Below are 12,912 nucleotides of genomic sequence, written 5' to 3'. Positions count from 1 at the left end.
CCAATTTTCTCCTCCCTTATCCCAATTTCCCTTTTCAATCCCAATTTCCCCTTCAATCCCAATTTTCCCATTCAATCCCAATTTTCCATCACCCCAATCCCAATTTTCCTCCTTTATCCCAATTTTCCTCCTTTATCCCAATTTTCCCTTTTCAATCCCAATTTCCCTTTTCAATCCCAATTTTCCTCCCCAATCCCAATTTTCCTTTTCAATCCCAATTTCCCTTTTCAATCCCAATTTTCCTCCCCAATCCCAATTTTCCTTTTCAATCCCAATTTCCCTTTGTCAATCCCAATTTCCCTTTCAATCCCAATTTTCCTCCTTTATCCCAATTTTCCCCTTCAATCCCAATTTTCCCCTTCAATCCCAATTTCCCTTTCAATCCCAATTTTCCCGTTCAATCCCAATTTCCCTTTTCAATCCCAATTTTCCCTTTCAATCCCAATTTTCCTGTTCTATCTCAATTTTCTTCTCCTCCCCAATCCCAATTTTCCTCCTTTATCCCAATTTTCCTCCTTTATCCCAATTTTCCCATTCAATCCCAATTTTCCCTTTCAATCCCAATTTCCCTTTTCAATCCCAATTTTCCTTTTCAATCCCAATTTTCCCTTTTCAATCCCAATTTTCCTCCTTTATCCCAATTTTCCTCCTTTATCCCAATTTTCCTCCTTTATCCCAATTTTCCTTTGCAATCCCAATTTTCCTTTTCAATCCCAATTTCCCTTTTCAATCCCAATTTTCTCCATCCCAATTTTCCCTCCCCCCTTCCGTCCATTTCCCCGGGATCCCTACAAACCCCGCCATTCCCGACCCTCGGGAATCTCCTGGAATCTCCTGGAATCTCCTGGAATCTCCTGGAATCTCCTGGAATCTCCTTCCCGCCCCAATCCCCGTTATTTATTTATCCCCTTTATTTAATTCTTATTTTTCCCGACATTTCCCCATCCCCCTTTTTTATCCCTTTTTTATTTAATCCCCCCGAGCCTCAATTTAATTTCCCAATTAAAATTCCTCCCATTCTCCGGGATCAAAGCTCCCGTTCCCGGGAATTATCCCCGGGAATTTTTCCCGCCTTTTTTCTTCCTTTAATTGGGGTTTTTCCCAGGAAATTAAAAATAAAAAAAAACCTCGGGATGGATTCCTGCTCTTTTTTTTTGTTGTTTATCCCAAAGAAAGTGCGGGAATTTGGATTGTTTTAATTAAGGATTAATTAATTAACGAGCGGTTCCGTACGGCTCAGCGGCCGTCGCGATTCCCGACGTTTTTCTTTTCTTTTTTCCCATTCCTTGGATTTTTTCCCCCTTCCCAAAATTCCATTTTTTTGGGGGATTTTTTGGGTATTTCCGGCTCTGTTTAAATTTTCCAGGATTTTTTCCCGAATTCCACCCAAAAAATTCCAAACTTGGAAGCCAAATTTAAATATTTATAAATGATAAATATTTATAATTATAAATAAAATATGATAAAATTTAAATAATAGGCAATAAAATGGAAAATATTTGAATAAAAAATGAATTTAAATCCTTAAATAAAAGATAAGGAAATGAAATAATATTTAAGCATTTAAATAAAAATAATGCAATAAGAAATCAAATGTTATTTAAATATTTAAATGATAGGTAATGACATGAACATAAGGGAATAAAATGATATAAAATCCAAGTATTTCATTCCAAACTTGGAATTTTTTCCTCGTTTTTTTCCGACCGGGAAAGCAAAAAAAAACCCGGAATTTGATTTTTTTGGGAATTTTTTTTGGGAATGAATCCATGAAAGAATAAAAAAAAAAAGGAATTCCCATCCTTGGGGATCATTTCCCGATAAAAAATTTGGGAATTTCTCATTTTTTTCCATGAAAAACCGGGAATTTCTCGTCTTGGAATCCCGGATTTTTTTTGGTTTTTCCCGGGAAAAATCGGATTTTTCCCTATTTTTTATTATTTTTTATTTTTTTTTTAATGGGAATTGAATTCTTGATGGGAAAATCACGGATTTGGGATTGCCAGGAATTTAAATGTTATAATAATTTAAATATTATAAATATTTTAATATTAAAATATTTATTTAAATATAAATATTAATATTAAATATATTAATATTAAATATTTAATATACAATTTATATAAAGATTTTAATATTAAATATATTAATATCTTAATATTAAATATTTAATATACTATTTATATAAATATTTTCATATTAAGCATATTAATATATTAATATTAAATATTTAATACACTATTTATATAAATATTTTAATATTTAAATACTAAAATATCTGTATAAACAGTATTAAGTATTTTAATTTAATTATTTAATTACTTAAATAATTAAACATTTTAAATAGCGGTTAATTAAAAAAAAATTTAATATTTAAATAAGAAATAATTGAATACAATTTTAATATTTAAATAAGAAATGATTGTAAATGTTTTTAATACTAGGTAATTAAGGGAAATTGAAATATTTCAATGAAAGATAATTAAATAAAACTTTAATATCTAAAGAAGAAATAATGAATTTAAAATATTTTTAATAATAGATAATTAAGGCAAATTGAAATATTTCAATAGAAGATAATTAAATAAAATTTCAATATCTAAATAATGAATAATTAAATGGAATTTTAATATTTAAATAAGAAACAGCTGAATATTAATATTATAAAAATAGATAATGAAATGAAATTTAAATATTTTGATAAGAGATAATTAAAGTTTAAATATAAAAGTAATGAAGAAATAAATGAAATTTTAATATTTAAATAAGAAATAACTGAATCCCAATATTATAATGATAATTGAATTTAAATAATTTGATAAGAGATAATGAAATAAGATTTCAATATTTAAATACCTAAATAATAATTAAATAGAATTTAAGTATTTTAATAGCAAATCATCAAATGAAATTTAAAAATCTAAATAGCAGGTAATTAAATAAAATTTAAATATTTGTATAATGAATAATGAAATCCAAATATTTTAATATTTTTAATATTTTAATATTTTTTAATATTTTATTTATTTATTTTTAAATAAATGTTTTATTTATTTAATGAGATTAATTTAATGAGATTATTAAATGAAATTTAAAGACTTAAATAAAAATAATTAAATGAATTGTAAATATTTTAATGAGGTAATCAAATTAAAAATATTTATATGAAAACTAATCAAATGGAATTTAAATATTTAAATAACAAATCATTAAACGAAATTCAGATAATTAAATAAGCGATTAAATCAAATTTAAATATTCAATAAATAAAATACGATAAAATTTAAATAATAGGCAATAAAATGAAATAAAATGGAAATATTTGAATAAAAAATGAATTTAAATACTTAAATAAAAGATAAGGAAATGAAATAAAATTTAAACATTTAAATAAAAATAATACAATAAAATAAGAAATTAAATGTTATTTAAATATTTAAATTATAGGTAATAAAATCCAAGTATTTAAATCCTAATGAATTAAAATTTAAGTATTTAAATAGGTAATAACATGAAATAGAATTAAAGCATTTATAACGTAATAAAATTAAATAAAACAATTTTTTTTAAAAAAACCATAAAAATTAAAATATTTAAATAAGAAATAAAATAAAACATTAAAATAATAAAGCTTAGAAATTTAAATACTTAATTAAAAAAGAAATTAAAAATTGAAATAATAGGTGATAAAGTGAAATAAAATTCAAATAACAAGGAATAAAATGAAATATTTAAATCATAAAGAATTAAAAATGTAAAATATTTAATGAATGAATAAAACAAAAACATGTTGAAATATTTAAATAAGTTTTAAATATTTAAATATTCAAATAATATTTAGTATTTATTTATTTATTTCTTATTATTTATAATAAAATGAAATAAAATGTAGAAATTTAAATAACAGATGATAAAACGAAATAAAATTAAAATAACAGAGAATAAAATGAAATAATATTTTAAAAAAATAATATTAAAATATTTTAAAAATAATATTAAAATACTTAAATGATAACATTAAATAAAATTTAGATAATCAATATTATTCAATGATAATTACTTCTGTAATTAAATGAAATGATTATAATTAAATTATTTGAAATGAAATTATGTTAAATGAAATTATATTAAGTTACATTGTATTAAATTATATTTTATTATGTTATATTATATTATACTATACTATATTATATATATTATATTATATTATATTATATTATATTATATTATATTATATTATATTATATTATATTATATTATATTATATTATATTACATTGTATTATATTATATTGTATTATATTATTTTATATTATATTACATTATATTATATTGTGTTATATTATACTATATTAAATTATATCATATTAAATTAAATTATATTAAATTAAATTAAATTAAATTAAATTATATTAAATTATATTAAATAAATTAAATTAAATTAAATTAAATTAAATTAAATTAAATTAAATTAAATTAAAGATCCCACCTTGGGATGGATCCCTAAAATCCCATCCGCTTTTCCATGGAATTCAATTCTCCGGGAATTTTTTTAGGGAAGGGCCCCGAATCCCAAATTCCCTGAGAATTCCTGGAATATCCCAGCTCATCCCCCGGGCATTCCCGGGAAAACAGGGCGGGAATTCCGGAGCTTCGGGAATTTTCCAGGCGGGTGAAATTCCCGGGAAATGCGGGATCGGTGACGGGAGGATCCCGGGATTGGGGTGGGAATGAGAGGGGAGGAAATGGGGAAAAATGGGGAAAATGGGGAAAAATGGAATGGGGAAAATGGGGAAAAATGGGGAAAATGGGGAAAATGGGGAAAAATGGGGGAAAATGGGGGAAAATGGGAAAAATGGGACTGGGGAAAAATGGGGGAAAAATGGGGAAAAATGGGAATGGGGAAAAAATGGGGAAAAATGGGGAAAAAGGGGGAAAAATGGGGAAAAATGGGAATGGGGAAAAATGGGGAAAAATGGGGAAAAATGGGAATGGGGGAAAATGGGAATGGGGAAAATGGGGAAAAATGGGGAAAATGGGGAAAAATGGGGAAAAATGGGAATGGGAAAAATGGGGGAAAAGGGGGGAAAATGGGGAAAATGGGGGAAAATGGGAATGGGGAAAAATGGGAAAAATGGGGAAAAATGGGGAAAAAGGAAAATTGGGAATGGGAATGGGGAAAATGGGAATGGGAAATGGGAAAATGGAAAACATGGGGAAAATGGGAATTCTGGAAAAATGGAAAAAGGGGAAAAATGGGGAAAAATGGGGAAAAATGGGAATGGGGAAAAATGGGGAAAAAATGTGGAAAAAGGAAAATAGGGAATGGGGAATGGGAATAAGGGGAAAAAAGGGGAAAATGGGAAATGGGAATTGGGGAAAATGGGGAACAGAAAATGGGAAAAAAAGGGGAATTGGAAAAATGGGAATGGGAAAAGGGGAAAAAGGGAAAATGGGAAAAAATGGGGAAAAAAGGGAAAATGGGAACGGGGAAAAAAAGGGGAAAATAGGAAGGGGGAAAGAGGAAAACAATGGGAATGGGGAAAACAATGGGAATGGGGAAAATGGGAATGGGGAAAATGGAAAAATGGGAAAAAAGGGGAAAAAGGAAATGGGGAAATGGGGAAAAAGGGGAAATAGGGAAAATGGGAATGGAGAATGGGAATTGGGAAAAGAACGGGAATGGGGATGAGAAAGGGAAATGGGAATGGGGAAAATGAGGAAAAAGGGGAAAATGGGAATGGGGGAAAACAGGGAATGGGGAAAATGGGAAATGGAAAAATGGGGAAAACGGGAATGGGATTGAGAAAGGGGAATGGGAATGGCGGAAATGGGAATGGGAAAAAAGGGGAAAAAAAGGGAAAATGGGGAGGGGAAAATAAGAAAAAGGAAATGGGAAAAGGGGAAAAGAGGAAAAGGGAAATGGAAGAAATGGGGAAAGGAAAAAAGGGGAAAAAAGGGAAAAAAGAGGGAAAAAAGAGGGAAAAAAGAGGGAAAAAAAAGGAAAAAAGAGGGGAAAAAGGGAAAAAGGGAAGGGAAGGGAAGGGAAGGGAAGGGAAGGGAAGGGAAGGGAAGGGAAGGGAAGGGAAGGGAAGGGAAGGAAAAGGAAAAGGAAAAGGAAAAGTTTCATTCCCATCCCTGCAGTTTTTCCGGATCCGGAATGAGGGAACGGCTCCGATTGGAAAATCCCGGCCCAGCCTCGCCTGCCACATCCGCAATTCCCGGGAATAATTCCCAAAAATAATTCCCAAAAATAATTCCCGGAGATAATTCCCATGAACAATTCCCGGAAAAAATTCCCAGGAAAAATTCCTGGAAAAAATTCCCAATAACAATTCCCAGAAAAAAAATCCCAGAAATAATTCCCAGAAAAAATTCCTGGAAACAATTCCCGGGAGTAATTCCCATGAACAACTCCTGGAAAAAATTGCCAGGAAAAATTCCTGGAAAAAATTCCAAGAATTAATTCCCGGAAATAATTCCCAGGAAAAATTCCCGGAAAAAATTCCCGGAAACAATTCCTGGAATTCTGGCTGCCCACTTTTATAAAGAATTCCCAACAAATCCCCTGGAATGTCCCAAATCCCTGCGGCTCCTCCCACATTCCCAAAATTCCCAGCAGGGAAAAACCAAAAACCCGGCACCCGGAATTTTCCCGGGAATGGATGAAATTCCCGATTTTCCCGTTCAAACCCTTGGAAAAACGGGAAAAATTCGGATTCAACGAATTCCAACCAAACAAAATTCCCAAAGCACCAAAAAAACCGTGGGAAAAAACCCCCCAAATTCCCGTTTTTATCCCTCAAGGGCGGTTTTTCCCGGGAATTTTTGGGGATTTTTGGGAATGTCGGGAGCGGGAGAATTCCGGGAATTCCCGGGGTTTTTCACTCACCTGGTGGCAGCCCTGGAGGTTGGAATCGCGGCCGTAGGAGGAGAAGGAGCCTCGCTCCGATTTACCTGGAAAAGGGAAAAGGAAAATTCCCATGGAATTCCCGGAGATTCATCCCGAATTCCCGGGAAAATCCGGGAAAATTTCAATTTTAAATTTATTTTTTAATTTATTGATTTTTGATTGATTTTTAATTGAATTTTAATTGAATTTTAATTGATTTTTAATTGAATTTGAATTGATTTTTAATTGAATTTTAACTGATTTTTAATTGATTTTTAATTGATTTTGAATTGATTTTTTAATTGAATTTTAATTGAATTTATCCTGGAATTTCGACAGCATTTCCCCCCCCCCCCCCAAAAAAAAAAAATTGGGGATGAACGAAAGGAATTTTGGAAATTTGGAATTCGAGTTGGAAATTCGGGAATTTTTATTGGGAAATAATCGGAATTTTAATTTTAATTGCTGGGATTGATTTTTAATTCCCCCCCCTCCCCCCCCCCAAAAAAATCAAATTGTTTTTTATTCCTGGAATTTTTTTATTTTAAAAATCAATTTTCCCGGGAATTTTGGTTCCCGAGGTGTTTTCCCGGGAATTCCGGATCCCAGGGAATTTTGGGATGGAAAGGGGAGGAGGAAAAGGATCCCATGGGAGAGTCCATCCCAAACTTATTCCAGAGACTTCCAGGGATTTCCAAGAAATTCCCAGGAATTTCCGGGAATTCCAGGCACACAGAACATCCCGGAGCCCGAAATTCCCGCTTTTCCAGAGGCACAAAGGATCCGACCCCGGGAATCATTCCCCATCCAATCCCAGATCCAGTTCCAGGAATTCCCAATCCAATCCCCAAGGAATCATTCCCGATCCAATCCCAGATCCAGTTCCAGGAATTCCCAATCCAATCCCCAAGGAATCATTCCCGATCCAATCCCAGATCCAGTTCCAGGAATTCCCAATCCAATCCCCAAGGAATCATTCCCGATCCAACTCCGGATCCAGTTCCTGGAGTTCTGGATCCCAATCCCTAAGGAATCATTCCCCATCCAGTTCCGGATCCAGTTCCTGGAATTCCCGATCCAATTCCCAAGGAATCATTCCCAATCCAGTTCCAGATCCAGTTCCAGGAATTCCCGATCCAATTTCCAAGGAATCATTCCCGATCCAGTTCCGGATCCAGTTCCTGGAGTTCCGGATCCCAATCCCTAAGGAATCATTCCCAATCCAACCCCCAAGGAATCATTCCCGATCCAGTTCCGGATCCACTTCCAGGAATTCCCGATCCAATTCCCAAAATAATTTCGGATCCAATTCCCGATCCAGTTCCTGGAATTCCTGATCCAATCCCCAAGGAATCATTCCCGATCCAATTCCGGATCCAGTTCCAGATCCAGTTCCTGGAGTTCCGGATCCAGTTCCAGGAATTCCCAATCCAATTCCCAAGGAATCATTCCCGATCCAGTTCCGGATCCAGTTCCCAGAATTCCTGATCCAATCCCCAAGGAATCATTCCCGATCCAGATCCAATTCCGGATCCAGTTCCAGATCCAGTTCCAGGAATTCCCAATCCAATTCCCAAGGAATCATTCCCGATCCAGATCCAGTTCCGGATCCAGTTCCCGGAGTTCTGGATCCAATCCCCAAGGACTCATTCCCGATCCAGTTCCAGATCCAGTTCCCAGAATTCCCGATCCAATCCCCAAGGACTCATTCCCAATCCAGTTCCGGATCCAGTTCCAGGAATTCCGGATCCAACCCCCAAGGAATCATTCCCGATCCAGTTCCGGATCCAGTTCCAGGAATTAACAAATCCAGCCCCCAAGGAATCATTCCTGATCCAGTTCCGGATCCAGTTCCCGGAGTTCTGGATCCAGTTCCTGGAATTCCCAATCCAGCCCCCAAGGAATCATTCCCGATCCAGTTCCGGATCCAGTTCCTGGAGTTCCGGATCCCAATTCCCAAGGAATCATTCTGGATCCAATTCCCAAGGAATTATTCCCGATCCAGTTCCGGATCCAGTTCCCAGAATTCCCGATCCAACCCCCAAGGACTCATTCCTGGATTCATTCCCAATCCCGTTCCCGGAATTCCGGATCCGACCCCCAAGGACTCATTCCCGATCCAAGTCCAGATGTTCCAAGCGGCAACACCTGGAATTGGCCGGGAATTGCGAACCCGCCGGGAATTCCGTTTCATTCCCGACAATGAGATGGATCCCGACGGAAAAACGAACCCTTCGGAAAACGGGGATGATGAGATCCGGGCGGATCCGCGCGGGGGAGGGGGAGGAGCCGGGAACGCTTCCCGGTAATTTCAGCGTTTCCATGACATCCCTGGGAATTCTGCCAAAGCTCCGGCGCTTTTTGTCATTCCCGGTTTTTTTTTTACGGAGTCGGGAATGAGTTGGAGATCTTTTATCCATCCCGGTTTTTTTTGGGGGGTTTTTTGGGATGAAGGGAAAAGCCGAGGGAAGATGGGGATGGGGAAGGGGAAGGAAACGGATTTTCCTGGAATTCTCTTTATCCCAAAATTCCCTTGATCCCAAAATTATATTGATCCAGAAATTCCCTTGATCCATAAATTATATTGATCCAGAAATTCCCTTGATCCATAAATTCTATTGATCCATAAATTCTCTTTATCCATAAATTATATTGATGGATAAATTCTAATTATCCATCAATTCTCTTTATCCCAAAATTCCCTTGATCCCAAAATTATATTGATCCAGAAATTACATTTATCCATAAATTATATTGATCCATGAATTCCCTTTATCCATAAATTATATTGATCCATAAATTACATTTATCCATAAATTATCCATAAATTATATTTATCCATAAATTATATTTATCCATAAGTTATATTGATCCCAAAATTCCCTTTATCCCAAAATTCCCTTTATCCATAAATTATATTGATCCATATATTACATTTATCCATAAATTATATTGATCCAGAAATTCCCTTCATCCATAAATTATATTGATCCATAAATTCACTTTATCCATCAATTCTCTTTATCCCAAAATTCCCTTGATCCCAAAATTATATTGATCCATAAATTCTCTTTATCCATAAATTATATTTATCCCAAAATTCTCTTTATTCATAAATTCCCTTTATCCATAAATTATCCATAAATTCCATTTATCCATAAATTATATTTATCCATTAATTACATTTATCCATTAATTATATTGATCCCAAAATTCCCTTTATCCATCAATTCCCTTTATTAATAAATTATTTTTTATCCATAAATTATATTTATCCATCAATTCCCTTTGTTCCAAAATTCCCTTTATCCATAAATTATATTGATCCATGAATTATATTTATCCATGAATTATATTTATCCCAAAATTATCCCAAAATTCCCTTTATCCATAAATTCTATTTATCCATAAATTCTATTTATCCATAAATTCTATTTATCCATAAATTATATTTATCCCAAAATTCCCTTGATCCATAAATTATATTTATCCCAAAATCCTTTATCCATAAATTCACTTTATTCCAAAATTCTCTTTATCCATGAATTCACTTTATTCCAAAATTCTCTTTATCCATAAATTATATTGATCCATAAATTATATTGATCCATAAATTTTATTTATCCCAAAATTCCCTTTATCCATAAATTATATTTATCCATAAATTACATTTATCCATCAATTCTCTTTAGCCCAAAATTCCCTTGATCCATAAATTATTTATATCCATGAATTATATTTTTCCTTAATTTTCTTTATCCCAAAATTCCCTTTATCCATGATTTACCTTTATCCCAAAATTCCCTTTATCCATAAATTATCCGTAAATTATATTTATCCATTAATTACATTTATCCATTAATTATATTTATATCAAAATTCCCTTTATCCATAAATTCCATTTATCCATCAATTCCCTTTATTAATAAATTATATTTACCCATAAATTATATTTATCCCAAAATTATCCCAAAATTCCCTTTATCCCAAAATTCCCTTTATCCATAAATTCCCTTAATTGACAAATTATATTTATCCATAAATTATATTTATCCATGAATTATATTTATCCATGAATTATATTTATCCCAAAATTATCCCAAAATTCCCTTTATCCCAAAATTCCCTTTATCCATAAATGATTTTTATCCATGAATTTATATTTTTCCTTAACTTTATTTATCCCAAAATTCTCTTCATCCATAAATTATATTCTTCCTTAATTTTTTTATCCCAAAATTCCCTTTATCAATAAATTATATTGATCCATGAATTATATTTTTCCTTAATTTTATTTATCCCAAAATTCCCTTTATCAATAAATTATATTGATCCATGAATTATATTTTTCCTTAATTTTTTTATCCCAAAATTCCCTTTATCAAAAAATTCTCTTTAATAAATTTGATTTATCCCAAAATTCCCTTTATCCATAAATTATATTTATCCATAAATTATATTTATCCATGAATTATTTTTATCCATAAATTAATTTTTCCTGGAATTCTCTTTATCCATAAATTCACTTTTTCCCTAAATCACATTTTTTCCCCCTAAATTTAAGTTTTTTCCCCCTAAATTAACTTTTTTTCCCTAAATTAAATTTTTTTATTCCCTAAATTAACTTTTTTTACCCTAAATTAAGGTTTTTTATTCCCTAAATCCTGTTTTTCCCCCCAAATTAAGATTTTTTTCCCCAAAATTAAGTTTTTATCCCCAAAAATAAAGCTTTTCCCTCTAAATTAAGTTTTTTTTCCCAAAAATTAAAGTTATTTTCCCCCTAAATTAACTTTTTTCCCCCCAAATTAAGTTTTTTTCCCCTAAAATTAAGGTTTTTTCCCCTAAATCCCATTTTTTTCCTAAATCCCATTTTTTCACCCATAAATCCCATTTATTTTTCCCCCAAAATTAAGATTTTTCTGCCCCAAAATTAAGGTTTTCCCCCCCAAAATTAAGGTTTTTTCCCCTAAATCCCATTTTTTCCCCCAAATCCCATTTTTTTCCCCCAAAATTGAATTTTTTTCCTAAATCCCATTTATGAATATAAATATAAATGGAAAATAAAAACAATAAATATAAATACAAATATAAATGGAAAATGAAAATAATAAATATAAATGGAAAATAAAAATAAATAAAAATATAAATAAAAATAGGCATGGAAAATAAAAATAATAAATAAAAATATGGATGAAAATAAAAATAATAAATAAAAATACAAATAAAAATAAAAATATAAATAAAAAATATAAATACAAATAAATATGAATAAAAACCCCAAAATAATACAAATAAACCCATTAAATCAAAATAAATAATCAATAAAAAATCAATAAAAAATCAATAAAAAAATCAATCAAGCCCCCACCACCAACCAATAAATCAATTAATTAACCCAATTAACCAGGAAAGAAAAATTCCCAAAGGAAAAAAATCCAAGAAATTTGGGATGAGAGGGGAAAAAATTCCCGAGTTTTTTGTTTTCCGGGAAAATTCCGGTTTTTTGATCCCAAAAAAAAGACAAAAATCCGATTTTTTAAAATTTATTTCTCCCTATTAATTTAATTTAATTTATTTTTAATTTATTTTTAATTTATTTATTTTTAATGGAATTTTAATTGAATTTTAATTGAATTTTAATTGAATTCATCCTGGAATTCCGACAGGAATTTTAATTTTAAAATTTTAATTGCTGGGATTTATTTTTAATTCCCCCCCCCAAAAATCAAATTATTTTTTATTCCTGGAATTTTTTTTTTTTTTTAATTAAAAATTCAATTTTTAAAGAGAAATTTCATTTAATTTAATTAACTTAATTAAAATAAATAAATTTATTTAATTATAAATGTCATCACAAATCCAAGGAAAAAAATTCCCAAAGATTATTTGGGATCAATTTCCGAGTTTGGGAATGAGTTATATTTTATAATTAAAATTTAAAATTAATTAATTAAAATTAATTAATTAAATTTTGGGGGAAACTTTAATTATAAAAATAATCATTTTATTCGTTAAAAATTT

The 12,912-nt window shown here is 31.1% G+C and overlaps 1 protein-coding gene across 30 annotated transcripts in view; it reads right to left on the bottom strand.

Annotated features, from left to right (window-relative positions):
• The window catches only part of TCF4 (transcription factor 4), a 151,292-nt gene that overhangs the window by 62,879 nt on the left and 75,501 nt on the right, over positions 1–12,912 (bottom strand). For 29 of the 30 annotated variants that reach the window (XM_086869147.1, XM_086869135.1, XM_086869141.1 and 26 more), the window contains one exon: positions 6,892–6,956. In XM_086869147.1, coding sequence (XP_086725273.1) covers positions 6,892–6,956 — 65 coding nt within the window. Of the gene's footprint in view, positions 1–6,891; positions 6,957–9,039; positions 9,124–12,912 lie in introns of those variants that run through there. The other variant, XM_086869167.1, reaches the window with a different exon arrangement.

The sequence above is a fragment of the Cyanistes caeruleus genome, chromosome Z (assembly GCF_971803275.1).
Source record: "Cyanistes caeruleus chromosome Z, bCyaCae1.hap1.1, whole genome shotgun sequence".
In the NCBI taxonomy this organism is placed as follows: Eukaryota; Metazoa; Chordata; class Aves; order Passeriformes; family Paridae; genus Cyanistes; species Cyanistes caeruleus.
Note: the sequence above shows the minus strand (reverse complement) of the source record. Positions and strands in the feature narration are given on the sequence as shown.